At 46.6% G+C, this 20,612-nt stretch overlaps 1 protein-coding gene across 1 annotated transcript in view; it reads left to right on the top strand.

Annotated features, from left to right (window-relative positions):
• SHLD1 (shieldin complex subunit 1) overlaps positions 1–20,612 on the top strand; it is a 64,988-nt gene that overhangs the window by 8,138 nt on the left and 36,238 nt on the right. Inside the window, exons 3-4 of the mRNA XM_035321681.1 lie at positions 2,175–2,238; positions 19,866–19,976. Of these exons, the coding sequence (XP_035177572.1) occupies positions 2,175–2,238; positions 19,866–19,976 (175 nt within the window). The remainder of the gene's footprint in view (positions 1–2,174; positions 2,239–19,865; positions 19,977–20,612) is intronic.

Genomic DNA, 20,612 nt, shown 5'->3' on the forward strand with positions numbered 1-20,612 from the left:
AAAGCTGATATGGCAACTTAGGCAGCTTTTAAACCCCAGAAACCTCAGCAAATCTCACTAGAGCCCTTCTAGAAATCTCAGAACTTGAGTCCAATGCTTGGGCTCAGCAGCTCCAGCTGTGCTGGGCCAGTGCTGGAGAGAAGTATCCTGAATGCTTGGCTCCGTGGGCTTAAGAAAAGCAAACAGGATATGAATTGTAGGCAGTGATGTCTCCTGCTCATGTTTTCTCCATGTGACGGGCAAGCAGCTGGGTGTCTCCACTGTTTCTCACAGGCAGAAGCTTGCAAACAGCCACTACCTAATGGCACAGGCGGTGGGTTTAGCTCATAGTGGCAGTGCAGCAGATTTTCTTAAGGGATTGCTCTCTTAGGATATGGTTTATAAATACGTCCATCTAAGAGACTGTCATAAAAACCTGCCAACAATTGTCTGTAGAGGGGAGGAGGAGGAAGACAGAAGAGGAATGTTAGCATTAGGATTTCAGTTCCTGGTGGGACAGGTTTAGTGAGCACAAAAATATAAGATTGTATTGCAGATTTGTGGTGGTCAGTGCCAGACCTCAAACACTGCTGCATAAATGCGTATTCCTGTGAATACTGCCCATAACAGACACACCTGAATAAATAAGAATATGGTGCTCGATTCCAGGACTCGAGTGTATTGTCAGCACAAAATGCATGCCTTCAAATACCAGGAGCTTTCTGGTGCAACACAGCCAAGTTCCTTCAGCTGTAGGGAAACTGTACTGACGGCCAGCATCTATCTTTTAATCCCCATTTCAGCCTATCTGCTTTCCACAGTGTTTCAAAGTTTACCTTGGCAGTTATCTTGTTTGATCTTTTCAGTTCTTCCTACATCCCAAGTGTGCAATAGTCACCTTTAAAAAACAAATGACTTTCTATCGACATGCTTGTCATGAGCTAATCAGCAGCATCATGTTTCTTTTTCTTTTTTTTTTTCTTTTTCTTTTTCTTTTTCTTTTTCTTTTTCTTTTTCTTTTTCTTTTTCTTTTTCTTCTTCTTTTTCTTCTTCTTTTTCTTCTTCTTTTTCTTCTTCTTCTTCTTCTTCTTCTTCTTCTTCTTGTTCTTCCTTCTTTTTTTTCCAGTTGAGTGGCACAGACCTATCCCAAAACAGGAAGCAGATTCTTGCCCAAGTATTGCTGAATAGAGGTTGCTAAGTCAACACTGGCAAGGTCCGGTGGGTGTTCACTCGGTGTGATAATACCTGTGAACAATAAGCATCTGGGGCACACCTGCGGAGGAGCCTGCAATGGGTGGCCAGCAATCCTCATGAGAAACCATGCCCTGGGTTCCTGGAAGCTGATCAAGAAAGGTTTGAAATGTCATCTGCCAGATAACAAAACTGAGCTGGAGATATATCTTAAACCCCCTCATATACTCTTATCACAAAAAGCTAGAGCAGGTGAAACACTGCAAACTTGGAAGAGACCACTTCATCGGAGGAATGCTCAACATCTCGTGCTGAATTAAACAATTAGATCTGTTCTCCATCAACACCTTGGTCCTGTTCCTGCTGAATGCACTGGCAGAACTCCCTCAGCTTCCAACACGGACCAGAACCAGCGTCAGATTTGTGCTGCCCAATACAAGCCTTGCCATGGGGCTGTCTTGCAAGAAGTACTGCCTTCGGATACAGTTCCCAGGGTGCTCTGTACAGTCCCCAAAGTGGGAGAAACGGTGGCTACAGCAAAGATCTTGTTCCAGCAAACAATCCAGCTCATTTGTTTATTTGCATAGGTAGTTACAGGACCTGGGTTTCCAGTCAGATGTACGAAATGAGGAAGGGAGTAGATAAAGATTGAGGCTGAAGAAAGAGGGCGAAGTTTATACAGGGAAAAAAGAAAAATCCCAAACCCTTTGTTTGCTTTTGTTGCCCGTCTGCACTTCTTCAGAATTCAGCTCCAGGCAGTAAGATCTAACATTGTGATAAGATCTTTCCTTTTCGTAGTTTTTTTCAAAGCAGTGGAAAGGGTTCAGATGCCCAATCCAAGGCCACAGGCGATCTCAGCAAGATTTATTTTGTCTCCCCACCATACATAACGAAGGCAGCTATATTTATAAATAGATTTTGTTGTCCTGGTGGGTGACTTTGTAAAGCACGGTATCTCTGTCCCTGGGCAACAGCTGCCAGCTGATTTTCCTCTCATCTTGCAGAGCAAGGGAAGAGTGGCAGCCCGGCTAGCAACTTCAGGAGAGGAACTGGAGCCGCCAGACCCAGGTCAGTACAGTTCAAGCCACTTATTATAAATGTCGTCCTTCCATGTATTCAGAGAAGCCGCGACCGTTTCCTTTACCAAGAATGTCAGCTAGAGTTTCCTGAAGCCACACAGATATTTTATACCTCACAGGCAAAAGAGCCTCAGGCTGGGAATGATCGCACCACGCTTCTCCCAGGGACAGACATCATTTTTCCGAGTAAAGGGGATGCTCTGAGGGGTGAGGTTTGTTTCACTGCACGTAACAGCTGTCTACAGCCAAGCATCTTGTTTACCCTCCCTTCCTTGTCAAGGGAGGAGAAAGCATTTCTAGAGAAGGGTTATTCTGTGCTATTTAGGTGTCTCATTTAGGATGTTATAAGGAGAAGTGCTTGTTGCCTTCCACCAACTGAAAAGCTCTCAGCTTACTTTGACCCAGGAGCCTATGCTGTTGGCATTTCACGTAAGGAGAGATGATTCTTCTGCTCTACTCCATGAACCCAAATCCAAGCTCAACGGAGTGCTCTGTGAGTACGCCTGTGGGAAATATCCAAAACACTCATATGCAAAACACTCAGGTGAAGCCTGAACTCAAACTTATCCAAGGTCAGCTGTGTCCTTGAAAGGTGCTCAGGGAGTCCGTTTCCAACAAGAAAGCTGAAAGAATCCAGACTGTTTTAAGGAGGTGATTTTCAATAAAGATTTGTCAAGCAGAAGTGCAGCCACAGGCGAAACCAAGGCACACGTTCCTATGGCCCAGTCATAGCCACAGAATGGTTGAGGTGGGAAGGGACCTTTGGAGATCATCTGGTCCAACCCCCTGCTCAGGCAGGGTCACCTAGAGCACGTTGCATGGGATCCCATCCAAGCATGTTTTGAATATCACCAGGGAAGGAGGCTCCACAACCTGTGCCAGCACTCTGTCACCCTGACAGTAAGGAAGTTCTTCCTTATATTCAGATGGAACTTCCTGTGATGCAGTTTGTGCCCATTGCCTCTTATCCTATCACTGGGCACCAGTTTACCTAGAGGAAACCCAAGCAGGACAGAGAGATTTTTAGCTTCCAGCTACAGCAGAGCAGGTGAGCATTAAGACATAGTAAGTGGTAAATCATTTATTCTCCAAAAGGATAATTACTACATTTTTTTTTTTCTGCAAAGTAGCAGCCTAATATTGGTGTTGATTTTAATTAACTAGCCAATGGGAGACAGGATGTGCTGATGAGAGATCTCACGAAAAAGTTAATTAATGCTCTGACCTAGTTTAAAGTGTTGCTTAAGTGGAAACCAAAGGGAAGGCGACATCAACCAGTTATGGATCTTTTAGCACGGGTAATCGGTATCACCGGTCAGCTAATGAGGCTGTCCGTAAGTGCAAAGTCCTGCCATGTGATCCACCAGCACTTAAATTAGCATCCTAGAAGAACTGAGTGAACACCCAAGAAATAAGGAAGTCATTTCCAAGGCAAACGTAATTCCATCTTCATGAACACATCAGAGAGAGAAGAGGAAAAAGCCCTTCTTGCTCAAACCAGGCACTGGGTTCACGTCTGGTCTTAGCAATAACTTTTGTGTTCATTCATTTTCTCACTGCCAAAAATAAGACCCTTCAGGAATTTATTTAGTCTTTTTCTGTTTGGAAAACAGAAGATAGTTTATCTTACTGATCATTCATAAATTCTTCATATAAAAGCAGATTTCTCTTCATCTCCAAAAACCAGGGCCCTCTGTGATTCTTACCCTGGGCACACAACTGTTTATAACTGCCTAATGATTTCTGCAGGCCAATGCCAATGCATGCAGAACATTGATTATTGCCTTATTATTGCTCATGGCCTGCATTTTGCTTGGCACCGCCCCTGTCTTGAAAAGTTATCTATCCGAATAGGCAGAATAAATTCATCGTTGGAGAAAGGAGGTTTTAGTTTACTCCGTTTCACAAGCAGGTATCTGAGGCACGAGGACATGAAATGAGTGTACCAAGGTGACACCAGTGCAGAGCCAAACCATCTCATCCTTTTCCCATTCCTCAGTACTACATCAGCTTCCTCTCAGCCCAAGGGAAGGCTGCAACGTGCAGCTGGGACTATTACAGTTGGAAGGGAACAGGGAGGCATAATTTTAAAATTAGTGTATCAGGTTAACTACAGCCTTAAAAGAATCTCTTCCTTTTCGTAAGCAGCTTCTTCAAGGTGGCTGGGAGTCAGATCCTGAACTTAAGGTTTGTGAATGTTGACTCGCTGGCCGGGCAGCTCTGTTTGAATCACTGCACATCGCTGAATCACTGGAGCAAGCTGTTATCGGGCAGCTGAGCATCACATCCTTGTTTAGGTCACTCCATAGATAAGCGATGGTTTGTATGCTGCGCTAGTGGAACCTAGGAGCCTTTTCTAGGTCACTCCGCAAAAAAACATATGAAACTCTTTCTCTGCAAATCACAGCCTAACGTTTTGTTGGAAGCCTGAGGTGGCTCCTTCCTGAGAGGCAGGAATTACATACCCTTGGCACCTGACTTCTCCCTAACATGCATCCCAATCCCAGCTGGAAAATAGATGCTTAAACTTTCCTGAATCTTATTAAACCTTTGCGTTGAGGATACGTTGAATATCTATTTTCTGTTCTTATTCTGTAGGGACATGCAGGATGCCTTTAAATAAGGTCTGTTGTCTTCTTGGCATTCAAACAACAAGAAGGCTGTAAAGGTTCATGATTTGCTGCCCTGCCTATAGTACCTGCCTTGGGAAGGGGATGCTGGAAGGTTCCTACAAGAGAAGGGAGAGCCAAACACAGCTCTCCAAGGAGTGCATTAGGTTTCTAAGTAGTCTTGGGTTTGGGGAGGCTTCAGCTTCACACTGCTAGGATTTTGTCCCAAATAAGGGACCAACGGCATGCAGAGAGTCTGAAAGACTTATATGGTGAGTCTTGGGTAGCAGGGAAGGTAGGCTGCCCACCCTGAGTTACCCTTTTAGCCTTCTTACACTTGAGAAGGGCACTTCATGAGCTCTGTCACTAAAAACAGGGAACACTGAGTGGTGGTATGAATACCCACATGGGGAGCAGTGCTCTCCCTCCTTCTTCCATGGGTGCTTCCCAAACTCTGGGCCTTTGCTCCAGGGCTGAGCTCCACAGTGGTCTCCTTTAACATGCACTTCTACAAGACTTCCCTGAGCACGGCTGAGCTAAGCTGGCCCTTGAAAGAGACATGTTTCGGTGATGCTTCTTGCCTTTATTGTAGGATTTCTACTTTTTTGTTTACCTGAGTGATGCTCTATGCAGAGAAATAAACTGCTTACCTCAAAGAAATACTACCTTCCACCTGCCCCATGCGTGAGGGATGCAGGGGAACTGAATAGGCAGATTCAGAGATTCCTGGCAGAGGACCTTGCCCTTGGCACCATGACCCAAGGCACACGATCACTTGGCTCTGACCACACACACACACACATGGATGCTACGTGGCTTGTTTGCAAATGCTGTGACTCCACCTGAAAGGCACCAAGTGCCCACAAGCATCCAGCAGGATGTTGTTGGTGACTTCCTTAGTGAAGAATGTCCCATCCTTGGTGCCAGCAACAAAGCCCTGGCATGACCAGGAGGCAGAAGAACAATGTAATAGTAGACTTCAGCCGCTTGAAGGGCAGTTGTAAAAGTGACAGAGCCAAACTCTGCTCAGATTTAAATTCTTCTCAGTGGCATGGCGGCAGATGGTGTAACAAGAAGCAAAGGACACAAATTGTGGCTTGGAAGGTTCAGGAAAAAACTTCCTCATAGGGAAGGTGTGCAGCCCTGGGACAGATCACCAGAGAGGTTGGGGGAACCTCCATCCTTGGAGGCATTTCAAGAATCTGCTAGACAAAGCTGCAGCTGACCCCATTTAGCATTGGCAGTCACCCTCCTCTGAGCAGGAGGTTGGAGTAAAGGCTTTCAGAGGTCTCATACTCAGCTGATGACAACGCTTTAGAAAATAAATAAATAAAATTCTGGTCTTGCCCGTTGGCACGTGCTGCAGGAAGACATAGGATGGGGCCTGTGGATTTCCAAAGCCAGACAAGCCCATGGGGTGCGAGGAAGGGAGTGGAGGAAGGAAGAACCTAGACCAGTTACCAGTTGCTCCTGGAGGGCTCGCTTGCCCTCCTGGCAAGCCAGCAACCCCTCTGGCCTTTCTCTAGATGGGGGGCAGCTGCAAGGACAGGTCTGTGCTCTGAAAACACACCTTGCAGTATGGAAGAACTGGAGCTAAGAGCAGACAAATGAGATATTTGCCCCCTTCTGATGCTCTCACAGGGTGCAGGGGAGGAAAAGAGCTATAGAACATCACAGCTGGTGAACCTGACTTTCAGTGCTGGTAAAAGATTAATGCACAAGTTCAAATGTTGATGAAAACCAGTGATACACCTTTTACCTTCCCTGCCCGTATCTTATCCAAGCCTGTCCAATACCTATGCATGTGTCCCAGCTTAAAGTTTATGCTAACATGTAACGTATTAACTTCTGGTGCTGATCGGGGCTAACGATTGCGATCGTTCAGAGGTTGTATTACCTCCAGGGATGGTGTTGCATTTCTGGAGGCACACAACATGTTACGTGGGGCCTGTTTTGGGCTTAATTTTGTCCAAAAGCTGTACTGAAATGCATTTTTCAAAAATAGTTGTAACACAATATCACTACAGATGGCTGGTCTATATGGCATTCAGAATAATGAATCAGTGGTTAATTATTTCATGGCAGAGACATAAAATGACTGTCTTTAATTATATTTGAAATAAGACAGCATGTACATACATCCTGAAAGATTATTATTTTTTTTTAAGTTAGTCATCCTGGGCAAGAGACCATGTAAACAATATGGATTTTAACCTCTTTTTTGGGGGGTGGGGGTGGGGAGGGAGGTTGTAGCTTAATTTAAGCTGTGCTTTGAAACCATGACTGAAGAACTGGACATGTGGAAGCAGCACATGTTATTGTGACATATTTGACTGTAATTTTAAGGGATTGCACAATAAAAAGTATTTTCAAGGGGAAAATTCAGATGAATCCTCCGTCTTGTAGTTACACAAGCGAACTGGATGGGTAACTGCTTTTAGTGCTAATGTAAAATCCACTGCACTTCACCTGATTCAAAGGCACCTAAATGTACCACCAGCTTTAAGAAGCCTTGAATCAATGAGATTAGTATTCGTGCTTGTCAAAAATGAGACTGCAGGATCAACGAGCAGTCTCTGCATGGTGAGTTTTTGTCTGGCAGATCACACCCTGGGTTGGAAAGGGAATTTGGGCAGCTGTTGGGACCAATTCACAGCCTTCAGTGCAAAGGGTTCTGCTGGCACCCCCTTTTGGATGGTGCAAGTCCATCCTTTGCTCACTTTTTGGCCCAATGTAGCTGTGCAGGCATCACTGCCTGTCTCCAGGGGCAGGTTAAGTGGCCTCCTTGGACCTGCCTGTGCTGCTTCAGCATGCAGTCCCTGGCCATTTTGGCACATTAGGCTGTGCTCTGTTCCCTGCAGAGGGGTTTGCCCTGCCCATGACAGTTCAGTCATCTCCCAAAGCTTTGGCTGTTGCTGTTGAACTCAAGGCTGACGTGCAGCCATGAACACAGCAATCCCAAGTATTCCTGGGCTTGGACCTGATGCTGGAGACAAATGTGAGGGTTCAGCCCCCTGCCAGCACCCCATGCTGCCCCTAGCCTTGTTTGAAACTGGGGGGGCTCTTCCACTGGGACAGTCCATCCCCATCAGGACTCCAACTCCTTGTGACTCAAATTTCCCTTCTGTGCCTAGTGTGGATGGCACAAAGAGCAGCCCTGGTATCACCATACATTTGGGGTGGGGGAGAAATACGTGCACCTGTATATACTTTACAGCAGTTCGCAGGGATGAGGAGATCCCACCCTGTAAGAAGCATTAGACTTCCTACTTTTTAAAGCCTTTTTTGTTGCCTTACAAGTCAGATTTTTTTTCCCCCCCCCTTTAATCTTGGTTAAAATCACTTGGGTACACACAGAGACATGACTTTGTTAGCTCCCCATGGAGGGCATATCTTCTTTTTGCTGCCATTAGGGTTAAACTTTGCTTTCAGTGATGTGCTCCCGCTAATAAGGTGGGGGTCTCTTACACAGAAGCCCTTTTAAGGGGCATTAAGAGTTGTAAATAAAGCTTTCATTCATTTCTGAAGCCTTCTTTATACTGAAGCCCATGAATCATGCCAGCTAATGCCAGCTCGAGCACTGATGGCCAATGGTTTCAGTGCTCCACTTAAAGCTCTGCAGGGAAAGTCCCATAGATTTTTAAGTTTGATCCCACTATCATAGGTTTTCACAAGACTTTCTATGGATTTAATATTTATGTAGATACAGAGGACAGCCAGGGCCTCTCTCCCTAGCATCTGTTCTGATCCAGTCAGTTCTGGGCTTCAGATCTAGTCTGGCACTTTCAGCTGTGGCTTGGAGACTTTTGGATGCTCTACTTAGGCAGGATTTCTAAAGGGAATATTTTTCCCACCATCTCCCAGTGCTAATAGAGAGTTGCCAGCAGGGATATTCCAAAGATATTTTGCATTTTTTCTGCTGCTTCATGTCTGTTTTAGTTGCCTTTCAGTCCTCAGCAGTTCCTCGAGTTTGTGATTAGAGTCTCATTTAACATCCTTTGCTATGGAAACTTGTATTAGTGCCAGGGAACTGCTAAGCAAATGGCAACGCAGAGCTTAAGAGTGGGAGGGAAGCATCATGAGACATGATGTTTATGAGGGAAGTGGAAGGTGGAATTCCTTTCATGTAAAACCAAAAACCTGCATCAGTTCTCTCATTGTGTCAAATTCCTCCTCCAAATCTTTCTCAGGTTCCTCTCACTTCGCACTTTTGTTCCCTGAGTGTCTAAATGATTGTCCTAATTTATCCAAGAGACGAGGAGGTTTTATAAAGGAAAATTGAGGATATTCTAAAGGACACAAAGCCTGCTTTGCAAATGCTGTCCTCTTCCTCAAAAAATGGTGGACTAGGACTGGAAGGGAGTGGGGTAAATGAAGGAAGGAAGGCAGGAAGGATGTATGTACAGCCAGAGGTCCTGCAAGAATCATGTGGCTATATTTGTTTCTGTAAAATGAAACACGCTGTGCTCTAAAATGACAAGCTTTATTTCCTATCTGTGGGAAATTGCTGTCATTTAGCAACTCCAGGTTTCCCTGATGGTGCATTGCCATTAAATGATGTGAATCATGGCAATTACAGCTCTGCGGAGATCCAGCTCTGGTGCCTTGCCCCCGTCTCCTTGCGTGGTCTTGGCTGTGACAGTTCTGCCATAGGCACAGCCACTTAGTACAGAGGCATGCTGGCTTGCTTTATGGAAAATATTGTGACAGTGATGTTCATGGGAGCAAAGTAGGAACTGGTTGAGCTCTCCCACCTCCGAGTGACTTGTGCTGATATGTGTGTATCAAAGCTCCAGCTGGAGAAGTAAGTGAGTACTTCTCACCATGGGATAATGGAGAAAGAAAGGTACATTAGCTCTCGTAAAGAAACCACAGCACCAGAGTAAAAATGAATACTGTGAGGAAACCATTTCAGTCCTTGCTTTCTGCATTAAAAATATGAAAAAAAAAAAAACTATTTTTGGTTTAAATACAAGATTCAGCAGTGATTTGGAGGACTAAGTGCAGTTACGTCAGTCCGTTAAGTTATTGATTTGTTCCTTGCAAGTCTTCAAAAACACATTAGAGGTGTCTTGGCTTGCTTGCCTGTACTGGCGCTGTCGTTTGGAGTGAAATCTTGGCTTCAGACTTTCAGAATTGTGGCAACAATTGCAGTGGTCAGCACCTGCCCTTTTTATGCTGGACCCTGAGTAGCCTGGGTCAGAAGAATGGGACTTGCTGGGGATTCTGCACCATAACCATGGCTTTCATTTTTCTTTTTCTTTTTGATCTAGTTGGGTAATAGTGTATTTTTTTTTTTTTTAGTGGGATTCATTATTGCTGCTCTGATCATGCATCAGGAGCCCTCTGGTATACTGTTTCTCAAATTTACCTCATCAGCAAAAAGCTGCTGAACTTACCTTTGGTTGAAAAAATATATATGCACCTTCTATATATGAAAATGATATGTATAGGTTTATCTACTATACTTCTAGAGGAAGTACTCCTCTAAAATGCCTGCTTTCCAAAACTTCAGCATTTCTTACCAGTTCAGTCATCTTTGGAGTTAGAAACATTTGCCTTTGATCCCCTGGGCTGAGGTAGAAAAGCCCTGCAGTGCAAAGCCGGTTTGGTCTCTGCAACTCGAGGTGGGATTTTGGTCTGGAAGAGGCAGGTGGCTGCTGTTTTCTTCTCCCCTGAGAAGGGAGGTTTGTGCGAAGCCGAGCACTTGGGATCCTGCATGCTTAGGATCCTCCCTGATAGGAGGAGAAATCACTAGTAAAATCCCGATTGGGTTTTGCAACAAGCCAAGACAGTATTTCATGAACACAAAGAGGTTTTCTTCATTTACGTAGCTGAAGTATGCAGCCTCCCAGCTGTTTCAGACACCTTTAAGCACAAACAGCCCAAACCCTCTGTTCATCACTGGAGAGGAGCTGTGGCTTGCCAGGTGCCCTGGTTTTGAAGAGCTGATCAAAGCAGACAGCCACAGCTAGCTCAGCTTTCAGGCTGTGCTCATGGCTCTGTCATTTTTTCCTTCAAGACTGTTAAAAAAGGAGTAGCATGCTACCCCCCTTTGAGGGGGGAAGAAAGGGTTCTCCCTGCTTCACACTCCCTTGCTTTCCAGGGGGACAAACCAGTCAAAAATGCAAGAATATGTCAGCAAAACCTAGCCCTGAGGCACGTGCCAAATTCCACCTGCTGCGGCCTGGTTTAAGAAGTGCTGAGAGGCCGGGACTCCACATTGCCATCACCCAGAAGAGAGGTCTCTGCCTGGAGAATCGTCTCTGTTCCCAGAGAGTGAGCCAGTGACTGAGTCACTGCAGCTTTGATTTTTATCCTTTTTTTTTTTTTTTCTTTTTCTTAATTAAAGGTCTCTGTTCCCGTGCCTGCTCAGGTCTAACCCTGTCTGTGATCCAGCTAGTAGAGAACAAACCGGTGTGGTGTAACCACAGATGCAGCAGAGCGTTCAGTACTGAGAAACAAAATCCTCAGAGAAGGTATACAGTGGGCATCTAGCAATCCCTTAAAAATAGCTAATCTAAAAATAACAGAGATTAGGGAGGGAGTTCTCCTGCAAAGCAGTTAAAGAGCTTATGTCTGGAGACTAAGGACAAAGAGCAGGGCTCTATCTGCTCTGTACCTTTGCTTTTAGGCAATAAATAAGTCTTAGGCCAGAGGGCAGGGCCTCTTCTCTGCTCTTACACACAGCCTGAGGCAGTGTGAGTCCAGTGCTGACCCAGGAGTTTGGTGCTTTGGTTTCACGCAAGGAGTTCAAGGCCTTCTCCAGCTGACTCAGGAACACGGTGTGTGAAACTGCTCCAGTAGGACAGAGGCCTCCGGGGCTCTCCTGCCTCAGGCCGTGTCCAGAGCTTTCTTTTTACTCCTCCCAGGCTTTCTCAAAACTGGGAGTGGAAAAGCAAGCAAAACCCTCCGTGTTTCAAGGGACTAGCTGGGTGCAGGAGGAGAACGGGGTCTGTGTGGAGCTGCCACGGGCATGTGCCACCTCAGGAACCTTGTGTGTCACCGCAGCTCCTCCTGCTGAAGTGCCTGCAAACAGTTCCAGGATGGCCTCTCTGTCCCAGTCGGAGATCAAGAATAAATGCAACTAGCAGGACACCGGAAATACCAGCACAAACCCAGCAAAAAGGATCCGATCTCTTTTTCTGTGAGGAGCATATGCTGTTGGTTCAAATCTTTCAATGCCAGCAGGGCCTTTAGGAGCTGTGAGGGTTGAGGCTGGAGGTGAGCGTGATAGCTCGGTGTCCCTTCTGAGGTGGCTGTGTAGATGTACGATAACGTGTGTTCAGTGTTGGTGACACAGGATCAGGGTAGCTCAGGTGAGCACTCACAAGCAGGCCAAAAGCTGCCACAGACTGAGGGGAAGATGGGTTTATGTATTAATATATTGCTCTGCCAGGTTCAGCTTTGCTTCCCTCTCAGTCTCCAGGCGGGGAGAGAATTTCTATTGTGCTTCTACTCTGTTCACAGCTTGGAAGAGGAGGGCACAAAACCACTTGGCAGCTGAATAGCCAAAGGTAGCAATGAAGAAAAGCCTCGTCTTTCCTTGTGAGATAACCACTAGGTAAGTCAGATAAGTCAGAATGACTTGGTGAGCATTTCACAGCCCAGGCTCTGAATAATATTGGAAGAGCCCTGCCCTGACCAGGGGGAGTATTGGAGAAGAGCCGATAGCACGACAGCACTCTGAGCATTTTCTTGCCAGCTCCCATCAGCAGCATGCCTCTGCAAAGAGCTGGAGCCCGGCAGTGCCCCTTTCATGCAGGGGCACTGGTGCAGGACCTGACTTTAGTTCTCTAGCTGTCTAGCTGACTTCAGCTGTCTTTAGTTCTCTAGCATGTCTAGCTGACATGCTTTGAATGGACCTTTGCGGAGGGCTGGACCTTGGCAGCTGTAACCTCATAAAATGACAGGAAAAAGTGTAACTATTCCAAAAAAAAAACACCACCCAAACACATTTTCCCACGATGTATGGAGAAGGTAATAAGACCATAATTTCTCATCAAGGTGCACTGAACAGTATCAGACTGCAGCTTCCCTCCTAAGCTATAAAGATGCTCTCTAAGAATTGATGAGTGAAATTAATACCAAAGCCTTTTGTCATTTATGCCTTGTGAATGAGAACCTCAGTTAATTAAAGCAATGCAATTTTCAGAAAGCTGCAAAATCTAGTTAGAAGCTCCCCGAAGCAATACACTAGAGAGAACCGCAGGGGCAGACAACACTGTGTAAGTAGAGGGTGATTTCCTTCCAGCACTGCATGCTCTCTGGCCTTCAGTTTCTCTCTATTCACCATAACCCCACTCACAGGACAGCAGCCTTTGAGATGAAAGACGTGACTTTTATCTTTATTTTTTTGCACAGCTTCCAAGGGAAAGAAAGCCAATGTGCTTGTGCTTTTCTCAAGTTACTTTTGAACTCTTTGATCACATCTGATAGACAGGTAATGATCTCAGAGCTAATGTGCTTACTGTAACAAAACTGCTACTAGACAGAGGAGAGACTTCAGCAGTGTAGAAAGCCAGTGGGGGTGGCTCAGCTCCTAAGCACAGGAGGACTTGTCGTGAAATGCTGTGAATACTGCAGCTGACATTGCTTGCTGGACCTCCCTGCTGCAGCAGGCACTGGAAAATCCAGGCGAGAAGCCAGGCTTTGTTCCCTGTGCTCTTGGGACTATTTACTTCAAGTCAGGCTAGAAGCATCTTTTGGAAATTCCCTAAAGACCTAAAAGCATGAGAACATGAGAATATGACAAATCTTTGGGGATGTTTATGTGTGGATAGACATACGTAGGTCCATCTGTAACAATTTCCATGCAGATCCCAGGGATTACAAGGTCTGGAAACTCAGACACACACTCCATGCCAAAGAATTGGGAGTCCAGTTGCTGACTGCTGTGGATTGTTTGGTGACTGAGAAGCTGAAGAGATTGTAGATCACTGAGTTCATAGAGCTGAGAATGGAATGGGATAAACAGCAGATTGCCAGTGCTTAAAGGGTTATTTTACTCCAAAGGGAGAATGAGAGGTGAGCCTAGGTAAGACCTGCCCTGTTATTCCAAATGTCTCTGCTCGTTCTGTGTCGTTCCTCTATCACAGCTGCAAAGAGCAGGATAGCCATCAGACAGCAGCTGCGTCACAGGCACTGGCGGAGCGATTAGGATGTGCAAAATCACTGGGGAGCAGGGATGCAAGGGAAGAGCGTGGGTGCTGAGACTTAAATAGACATATATTGCAAGGGGGGAACTCTGGGCGAAGCAAATAAATGCTAGTTATTGCAGCCCCACGTTGTAGTTGGGTACACGATGAGAGCTTAGCTACAGTGTGCTTCATGTTGCTTCACACAGTGCTTTTCTTTTATGGTCGGTGAGATGCAGAAAGGCTCTTTGTCAGGAGGGAAAGGGGCCCCACAGAGCCCTACGTATGCATCTACTGTGCTGAAAGTTTAAGCAGAAAAATAGTGTTCGCACCCTAAAAAGCTTTCCTTCAAAGAGGATACAAACTACAACAGGTGCAGAGAGGGTAGCACAAAAGAGAAGAAAGGTAATAGCAATCAGAGCACCAGAAAAGGAGAGAGGCAGGATTTGGTATGGGACTGTAAGAAATACGTTTGGCTCCCTGGTTTCTGGACCCGGTACTGATGTCTGTTTCTTGGACCTGTTGGTGGAGTATGCAGCTGAATGTGCTTGTACTGGAGGCTACCTCAGAGCGGGGAGGACCAAGATCAGATTCCTGTGACATGGCTTCAAAGTGGTGGCAGGATGAAGACATCCCCGAGAAGGCTGCAACAGAGGAAACTTCAGGGGAGGAAGAGAAATGCTTTTGCTTTTTCTCAGAGAACAGCGGGGAGCTTTGGCAAGGGTCATTTGGATGAAACGCCAAGGCAGCAGCTGGTTCAGAGGTCACAGCTGGTATTGGCAAAGAGGAACTTGCAGGCGCTGGAAGGAAAGGGTTCTCAGAAAGCCTGCAGTTGCCAGAACTCAGCGGGGTGAGAGGCCTCAGAAGACAAAAAGGGCCAGGAAATGTTTCTCATGAGGTGAATGAGGACGGGAGATGGGCCATCATGGCAAGGAGGAGCATTGGAAAAGCAGAGCAGAGGTCTTGTATGTTCTGTGACAGAACAGAAAGGGGCTGGGGCAGTCACACACAGTAAACTCTAGCTGTTCTTATACTTTCTCTGGTTTCCTCCCATGTATAGAGTAGAAGAGGGTTTCAGGAATGTGTCAGAAGCAAAACAGGATTCATGTATGTTAAAGCTCCTCAGGCTCTGAGCTGCCCTGTCAGGCTAACACTGCCAGTCCTAAGTGCTCTTAAGTCTAAAGTTTTCCTTTCCACTCCTGCTTCTGCTGGAACATACTGAACATTCACATTTTCAAGCTTTGCCACTGAAAACTACTCTTTCAAGGGAGAGCAAGTTTCTCCCAAAGTAATAAAATTCCAAGAGACAACATTAAGACACAAAGAAGCCACGAGCTGGCTACCACAATTTCACACTGAGTTCAGAAGTGGCACCTTAAAAAGTCAGATGCTGCTGGCAGACCCATAGCAACAGATCCCCAGGAGGGGAAAAAAGAAAAGAAAAGAAAAGAAAAAAAAAAAAATAAACAAACAGTCAATTTACTGGCATGTGGTACAGCAGAAATAACATTTGGTCTTTGAAACTTCCTGTACCTTAGGGTGTTGATTGCAGCAAGCAAAAGGCTTAAGCTCCTTGTTACTGAAGCAGGAAGCAAAAAAGCTTACTTGTCTTACAGCCAGTGAAGAGAAGGCCAGCACAGGCTAAGAGATTTTCAGATGCCTGGCTGACCCACTTTTTGCAATGCAGATGACTGCTTGCTGGAAGTAACCTTAACCTGTCCTGAAGAGAAGTACAGTCACTGGAGTGCAGGTTATGGGGCTGGGGTAACTCGGTAGATAGATGCCTACTTGACTATGCATGAGAAAGACGTGTAGGACAGTTTATACGTTGACCTCGGTGTTAACCAGGAACCTGAATCAGCGGTAAGTGCTTTGTGATAGTTCAGTCCAGACGTGGCAGAGCGTGCCACGCCAAATGCCATTAGCCCCTCACTTATCACCGATTGGAGTCAGTGCTGACGACGAGGAACATTTCAGTTTCAGTGGAACTGGCTCTGTGTAGGGAGGCTTGGTGATTTCAATGATTGCCTTGATGTGGCAAAATATGAAACATGCAATGTGTTTTTATGTGGTCCTGGAAACTTGTGTGAGGCAAATCTGTGGGGACTGATAATATCCTTTATCAGACGTGCTAACACAGCAGCATAAATCAATGCGTTTGAGGGCAGCCAAAGCTGTACTACAGTGAGCACGTGAAGGACACAGCTATAGGTGAAGGGATGATGATCACAAAGAAAATTATTAAGAATACCAGGAGTCTTATCCTTTTTTGGAGGGGGGGAGGGTGGAGAAGAGTTCATCTTTTCCTCTGCCCTTTCATGGGGTGGCCACAAGAGGCTTTTCCAGAGCAAAGGCCAACAAAACACTATCTGGAGGGCTTGAGAGGGCCAGAGAATGGAATCCAGCACAGCCTGATCTTCCAGCAGTTTTAGTAATAGAGCTGGGAAGTAAAATGCATGCTGATAATAGATTTAAAAGCCAATATTCTTTCTTGCTTTCAGTTGTGAGAACAAGGTGCTAGTTTGTTGTGAGAAAGCGACCTCCAGGTGGATAAAAATGCAGACTACAAACTTTGGTTTAATCATTTGTACTAAAGCACAGAACAAACTTTATATAGTTCAACAGGGAGAAAATCAACCTTATTTGAGTCTCCTTAGCATCTCTGCTGCCCTGTGAACTTCCTGCTGAACAGAAGCTATTCAGCTATTATTCTGTTTTCATGTATTGAATTCATTTCTAGCAATTGTGAAAGAAGGAAGTGAGTTGTTCCTCTGTGGTGTGACAGTAGGAAAGGACCGAAAAACATGCTAGGTCTGCTGTTTATGAAAGTAGATGTTTTTTCATTGTTATTCATTAAGTCTTTAAGGTGGTAAGTCAGTAGATACACATTAGCTTCAATGACATGAAATTGTACAGCTTAGGACTCTGGCCTTGAAACTGTCAACGCTGAAAACTCCCATTGCAACAGAGCTGCAATAGTCAGAAAATGTGTTTCCCTTTCGTCATGTTTGCCTCTCAGTAGTTTGATCTTTACAAAATATCAAGCACGAGGCTTAGTTCTGAATTTCCTGTCTCATATGTACCTTCCGTTTTAACCAGCTCCAGACACGGCTGCTGGCGTAGTTTTATCATGTGTTAACATTGACACACTGATAAAAAGAAGGAGCATGCGGGCTTGCTCTAAGTACTGTTGGCCACCGTAATCTTTTTGCTGATATTGCAGTCCATATGAAGTAAAGGTAAAGGCTGTAGATTACAATGACGGGGTGCCAGGGGAGTGCACTGCTCCATCAGGAGAGCACTGCTCCATCAGGAGAGCACAGGACCCCTTTCTTTTTGTGAAGGAAATGAAAGTAAGGTCAAAGATTTCCACCTACTGTGACAAATAGAAACGGGTAGTATGGAGAATGTTGTAAACAAGTATTTTGGCTTGTTACTTCTGCTTTCTGGAGCTCCTTGTTTTTTTGGGGGGACCCAACACTACCTACCAAATTCCCCACTGACAGAGCTTTTGTTGATGCAGTGGGGAGATATCACCGAGATGGCTGGTTTCTGGATGCACTGCATGTGCTCCCACAACTAAACGACACAGATCTGCTGACATCGTTTGTTCCCGTGCTCAGCTCCAGCCCTGCTCCCTGCAGGGTGTGCTCGGGCGCTGCCTTCCAGCTTATAAAAAAGGGGCCGCCCCGCTCCCCAGAGGGATGGCTGACAGGTAGTGGATGGGAAGACGCAGCCTGGTACCAGAGCAGTGCCTGGGTTTAGTTACCACCTAGGAGGCTAGGCTTGCATCTCTTCTTGCCCAGCAAGCCCAATAGCCCAGGCTTGGCTGCTCTCGCTAAAAACCAGACTCACAGACTGTCCCTGCAGGGGCCTTCCCCTGTGCCAGCTCACCTGGGAGCAAAATGAGGCCTTTTTGGCAGCCACGGGACTTTTTTTTTTTTTTTTTCCCCTTTCATTGACCTCCCTTTAAACACACCACTTTGCCACCAGTCCAAAGGCTCTTGGAAAAGCCACCGGCTCCTTCCCAGCCTCTGTGGCGGTCGGCTTGCCAAGAAGCCCAGCCAGCTCTCGGCTGGCAGCGCTCCCGCCCGCCAGGCCGCCCTGCAGCCTCAAACAACAGCCGGGGCTGCTCCCTGACCTCCACCGGCTGCGGTGTGCCAGGACGGCCGGTGTTTTCTTTCCTAGGAAAGCCTTGGGCTGGGTTTGCACAACGGGGGTGTAAAATGACCGAGTGCTGAGGGGGCACCTGAGACCCCTGTACGTTGCCTGGATGCTTTGCAAAGCAGCAGCTGCACCGTCCCGTGCTGGGCAGCCCTCTCAGGTCTCTCCTGCAGAGCTGAGGCTGCCAAGGCAGCATGCAGGAGGGCTCAGGCACCAAGCTGGTTTGGCATCCCCCTGCCACAGGACACCACGCTCCTCTTCCCACCTCACAGGAGCTCGGTGGCATGGTTTGGGAAACCCTCTCCTTGCTGACCTCACAAAAAAAAATAAATCAAAACTGCGTGTTCTGAGGAAAATCAAACCTCAAACTACTTAAACTACTCTGACCACCCCAATATTACCCATTTTTCATCTATTTTTCACCCCGAACGTGCCCGCCCATCCGCATAGAAGGCCCGCCCGCTAGCAGCCGCGCCTGCCCTTAGTCAAGATGGCTCCGCCCGCTTCGCCTCCCCCTCGCGCCGACATGGCGGCCGGCCCCCTCGCGTCCTGCCCGGCGTTCGGGCGTGGTGGGGGTGAGTGCCGGCCCCGGGGGGGGGTTGGCTTTCCCCTTATCGTCCCCATTGCCATGTTTTGCTGTCTGTCGGGTGCTGCAGCAAGCTTTTCTCCTCAAAGGCTGGTGGGGAATGGATATAAGGGGGGGAAGGTTGAGGGGGAATGGACATAAACACCTCAGCAGCCATAGCTCCCCCCCTTGGGGCTGTGGGTGTTCGGGCTCACGGGGACCTTGACTCCCCCTGGCCCCCTTCAGTTTGCCCTGTGTGGCTCCTGTTTCCCTTCTCTGCAAAGCACCCAGGGCTTTGGTCAGGCTGGAGCAGTTGTTGAAATACTGCCTCTGTCTGCAGTGAAGGAGGAAAGAGATGAGGCTGCTTCAAAGGGGCTCCTGTCTTCCATCCCTCCAAATCTGCTGAACGTGGCAGCGCATAATGCCAGTGCCTTGCACCTTCCTCCATGCCCATCATGTCCTGTGGATGCCGCCTGCCCTCTGTATTTTTGCAGGAGCAACCAAATGCATTTGTCTGGGAAGGTCCTGGTAGCTGTGCCACAGGTTGTGGGTGGTCTGAAGGCAAAGCCAGTTTCCTCTTGGAAGTATGTTTGTCCTAGCCATTTGCTTAAAATGTTGAGGCAATGGCAGAGGGGAGTAGACAGGATTTGGTCTCCTGGACCCATGGCTTGTATCTGTACCCTGCATTTTGCTGCCCTCTTCCTGGTAAAGGCTTGATGTAGCGTGGGCTGTTGGTGTTGGTATGGAAGCACCACTAGATAAACCTGGTGGGGAAATAACCTGTGCATCCACAAGTGGGAGGGAAGGGTGTTAGCTGTAGTTTGCTTCTTTTCTTTATGGGTTTTGAGTAAACAGCCCATCTGGCAACTTCTTGTAAAGAAAATTTTGGCTTTATTTCTACCATGTACCTGTACCTTTCCAGGAGGTCTCTGTCACCGTCAAAAGATACAAGGACATTACTAGATACGCTATTTCTGATTCCTAGAAAAAATCTTTCTCTGTGCCACACCAGACAAACAGGGGTATACATGATGACTGACTGTTGGCTTCAGCTAGTGTATGCCTTTTGAAAGGTCACACCATCCAGTCAGCCTGATCAGCTGATGCAAAGCATATAACCAGACTGTTTGTTTCATTCCAGCGAGCTGAGATTGACAAACCACGAAGAAGGAGGGGATACCGAAGCAGTGACAAGCACTTTGCTCTTGGCATCTGTCCCAGGTGACTGCTTCAACATCAGTGCTATTTCCAGGTATGGCACAGGGGTAATAGTTTCTTCATGTGTCTGGAGGCCCACAGCTGAGCTGAGATCTTGTTCGTCTTCACAAACAAATCTCTTCATCAGTTCTGGAAGCAGAACCACTGCAACCTTGGCCTACACTTCTTTACGCGGTCAAAGTGCCTTCTGAAGTTGGTGGAAAAATGGAGGGAGCTGATCTAAGGGAGAATATAGGGGGTGTGGAGAGTGAGTAGTTTTAATTGAGAACAACTGTCTGGACTTGATCATTACATGGCTGCCCATGTTGTTAGCCCTGGTGTGGCAACGCAAGGAAAGAGGCTGGCAGAGGGCAGTGAACAGAGAATGTCATGATCACACACATATCAATGTCTGCCTCAGGCTTCTGTGGTACTATACCAGCATCTCCTCTTGCTATAATCTCCCATTTGCCCTTGAAGGGATAGAGTTGTGGGTGTTTTGTTTGTTTCAGACCAAGGACTGAATTAGACTGCAAAGTATTTGTGTGTTTAAAAAGTAGCACCAAGCAGGAAAACAAATTGGAGGCAGGTTTCTTCTTCTCTGTTTTCCTTATGCACAGATCATCAGTGATTTGGGGCATGAAGAACAACAGAGGAAAACCTTGTCTGTAAAGAAACTGGGAGGGAGGAT

The sequence above is a fragment of the Oxyura jamaicensis genome, chromosome 3 (assembly GCF_011077185.1).
Source record: "Oxyura jamaicensis isolate SHBP4307 breed ruddy duck chromosome 3, BPBGC_Ojam_1.0, whole genome shotgun sequence".
Taxonomy (NCBI): Eukaryota; Metazoa; Chordata; class Aves; order Anseriformes; family Anatidae; genus Oxyura; species Oxyura jamaicensis.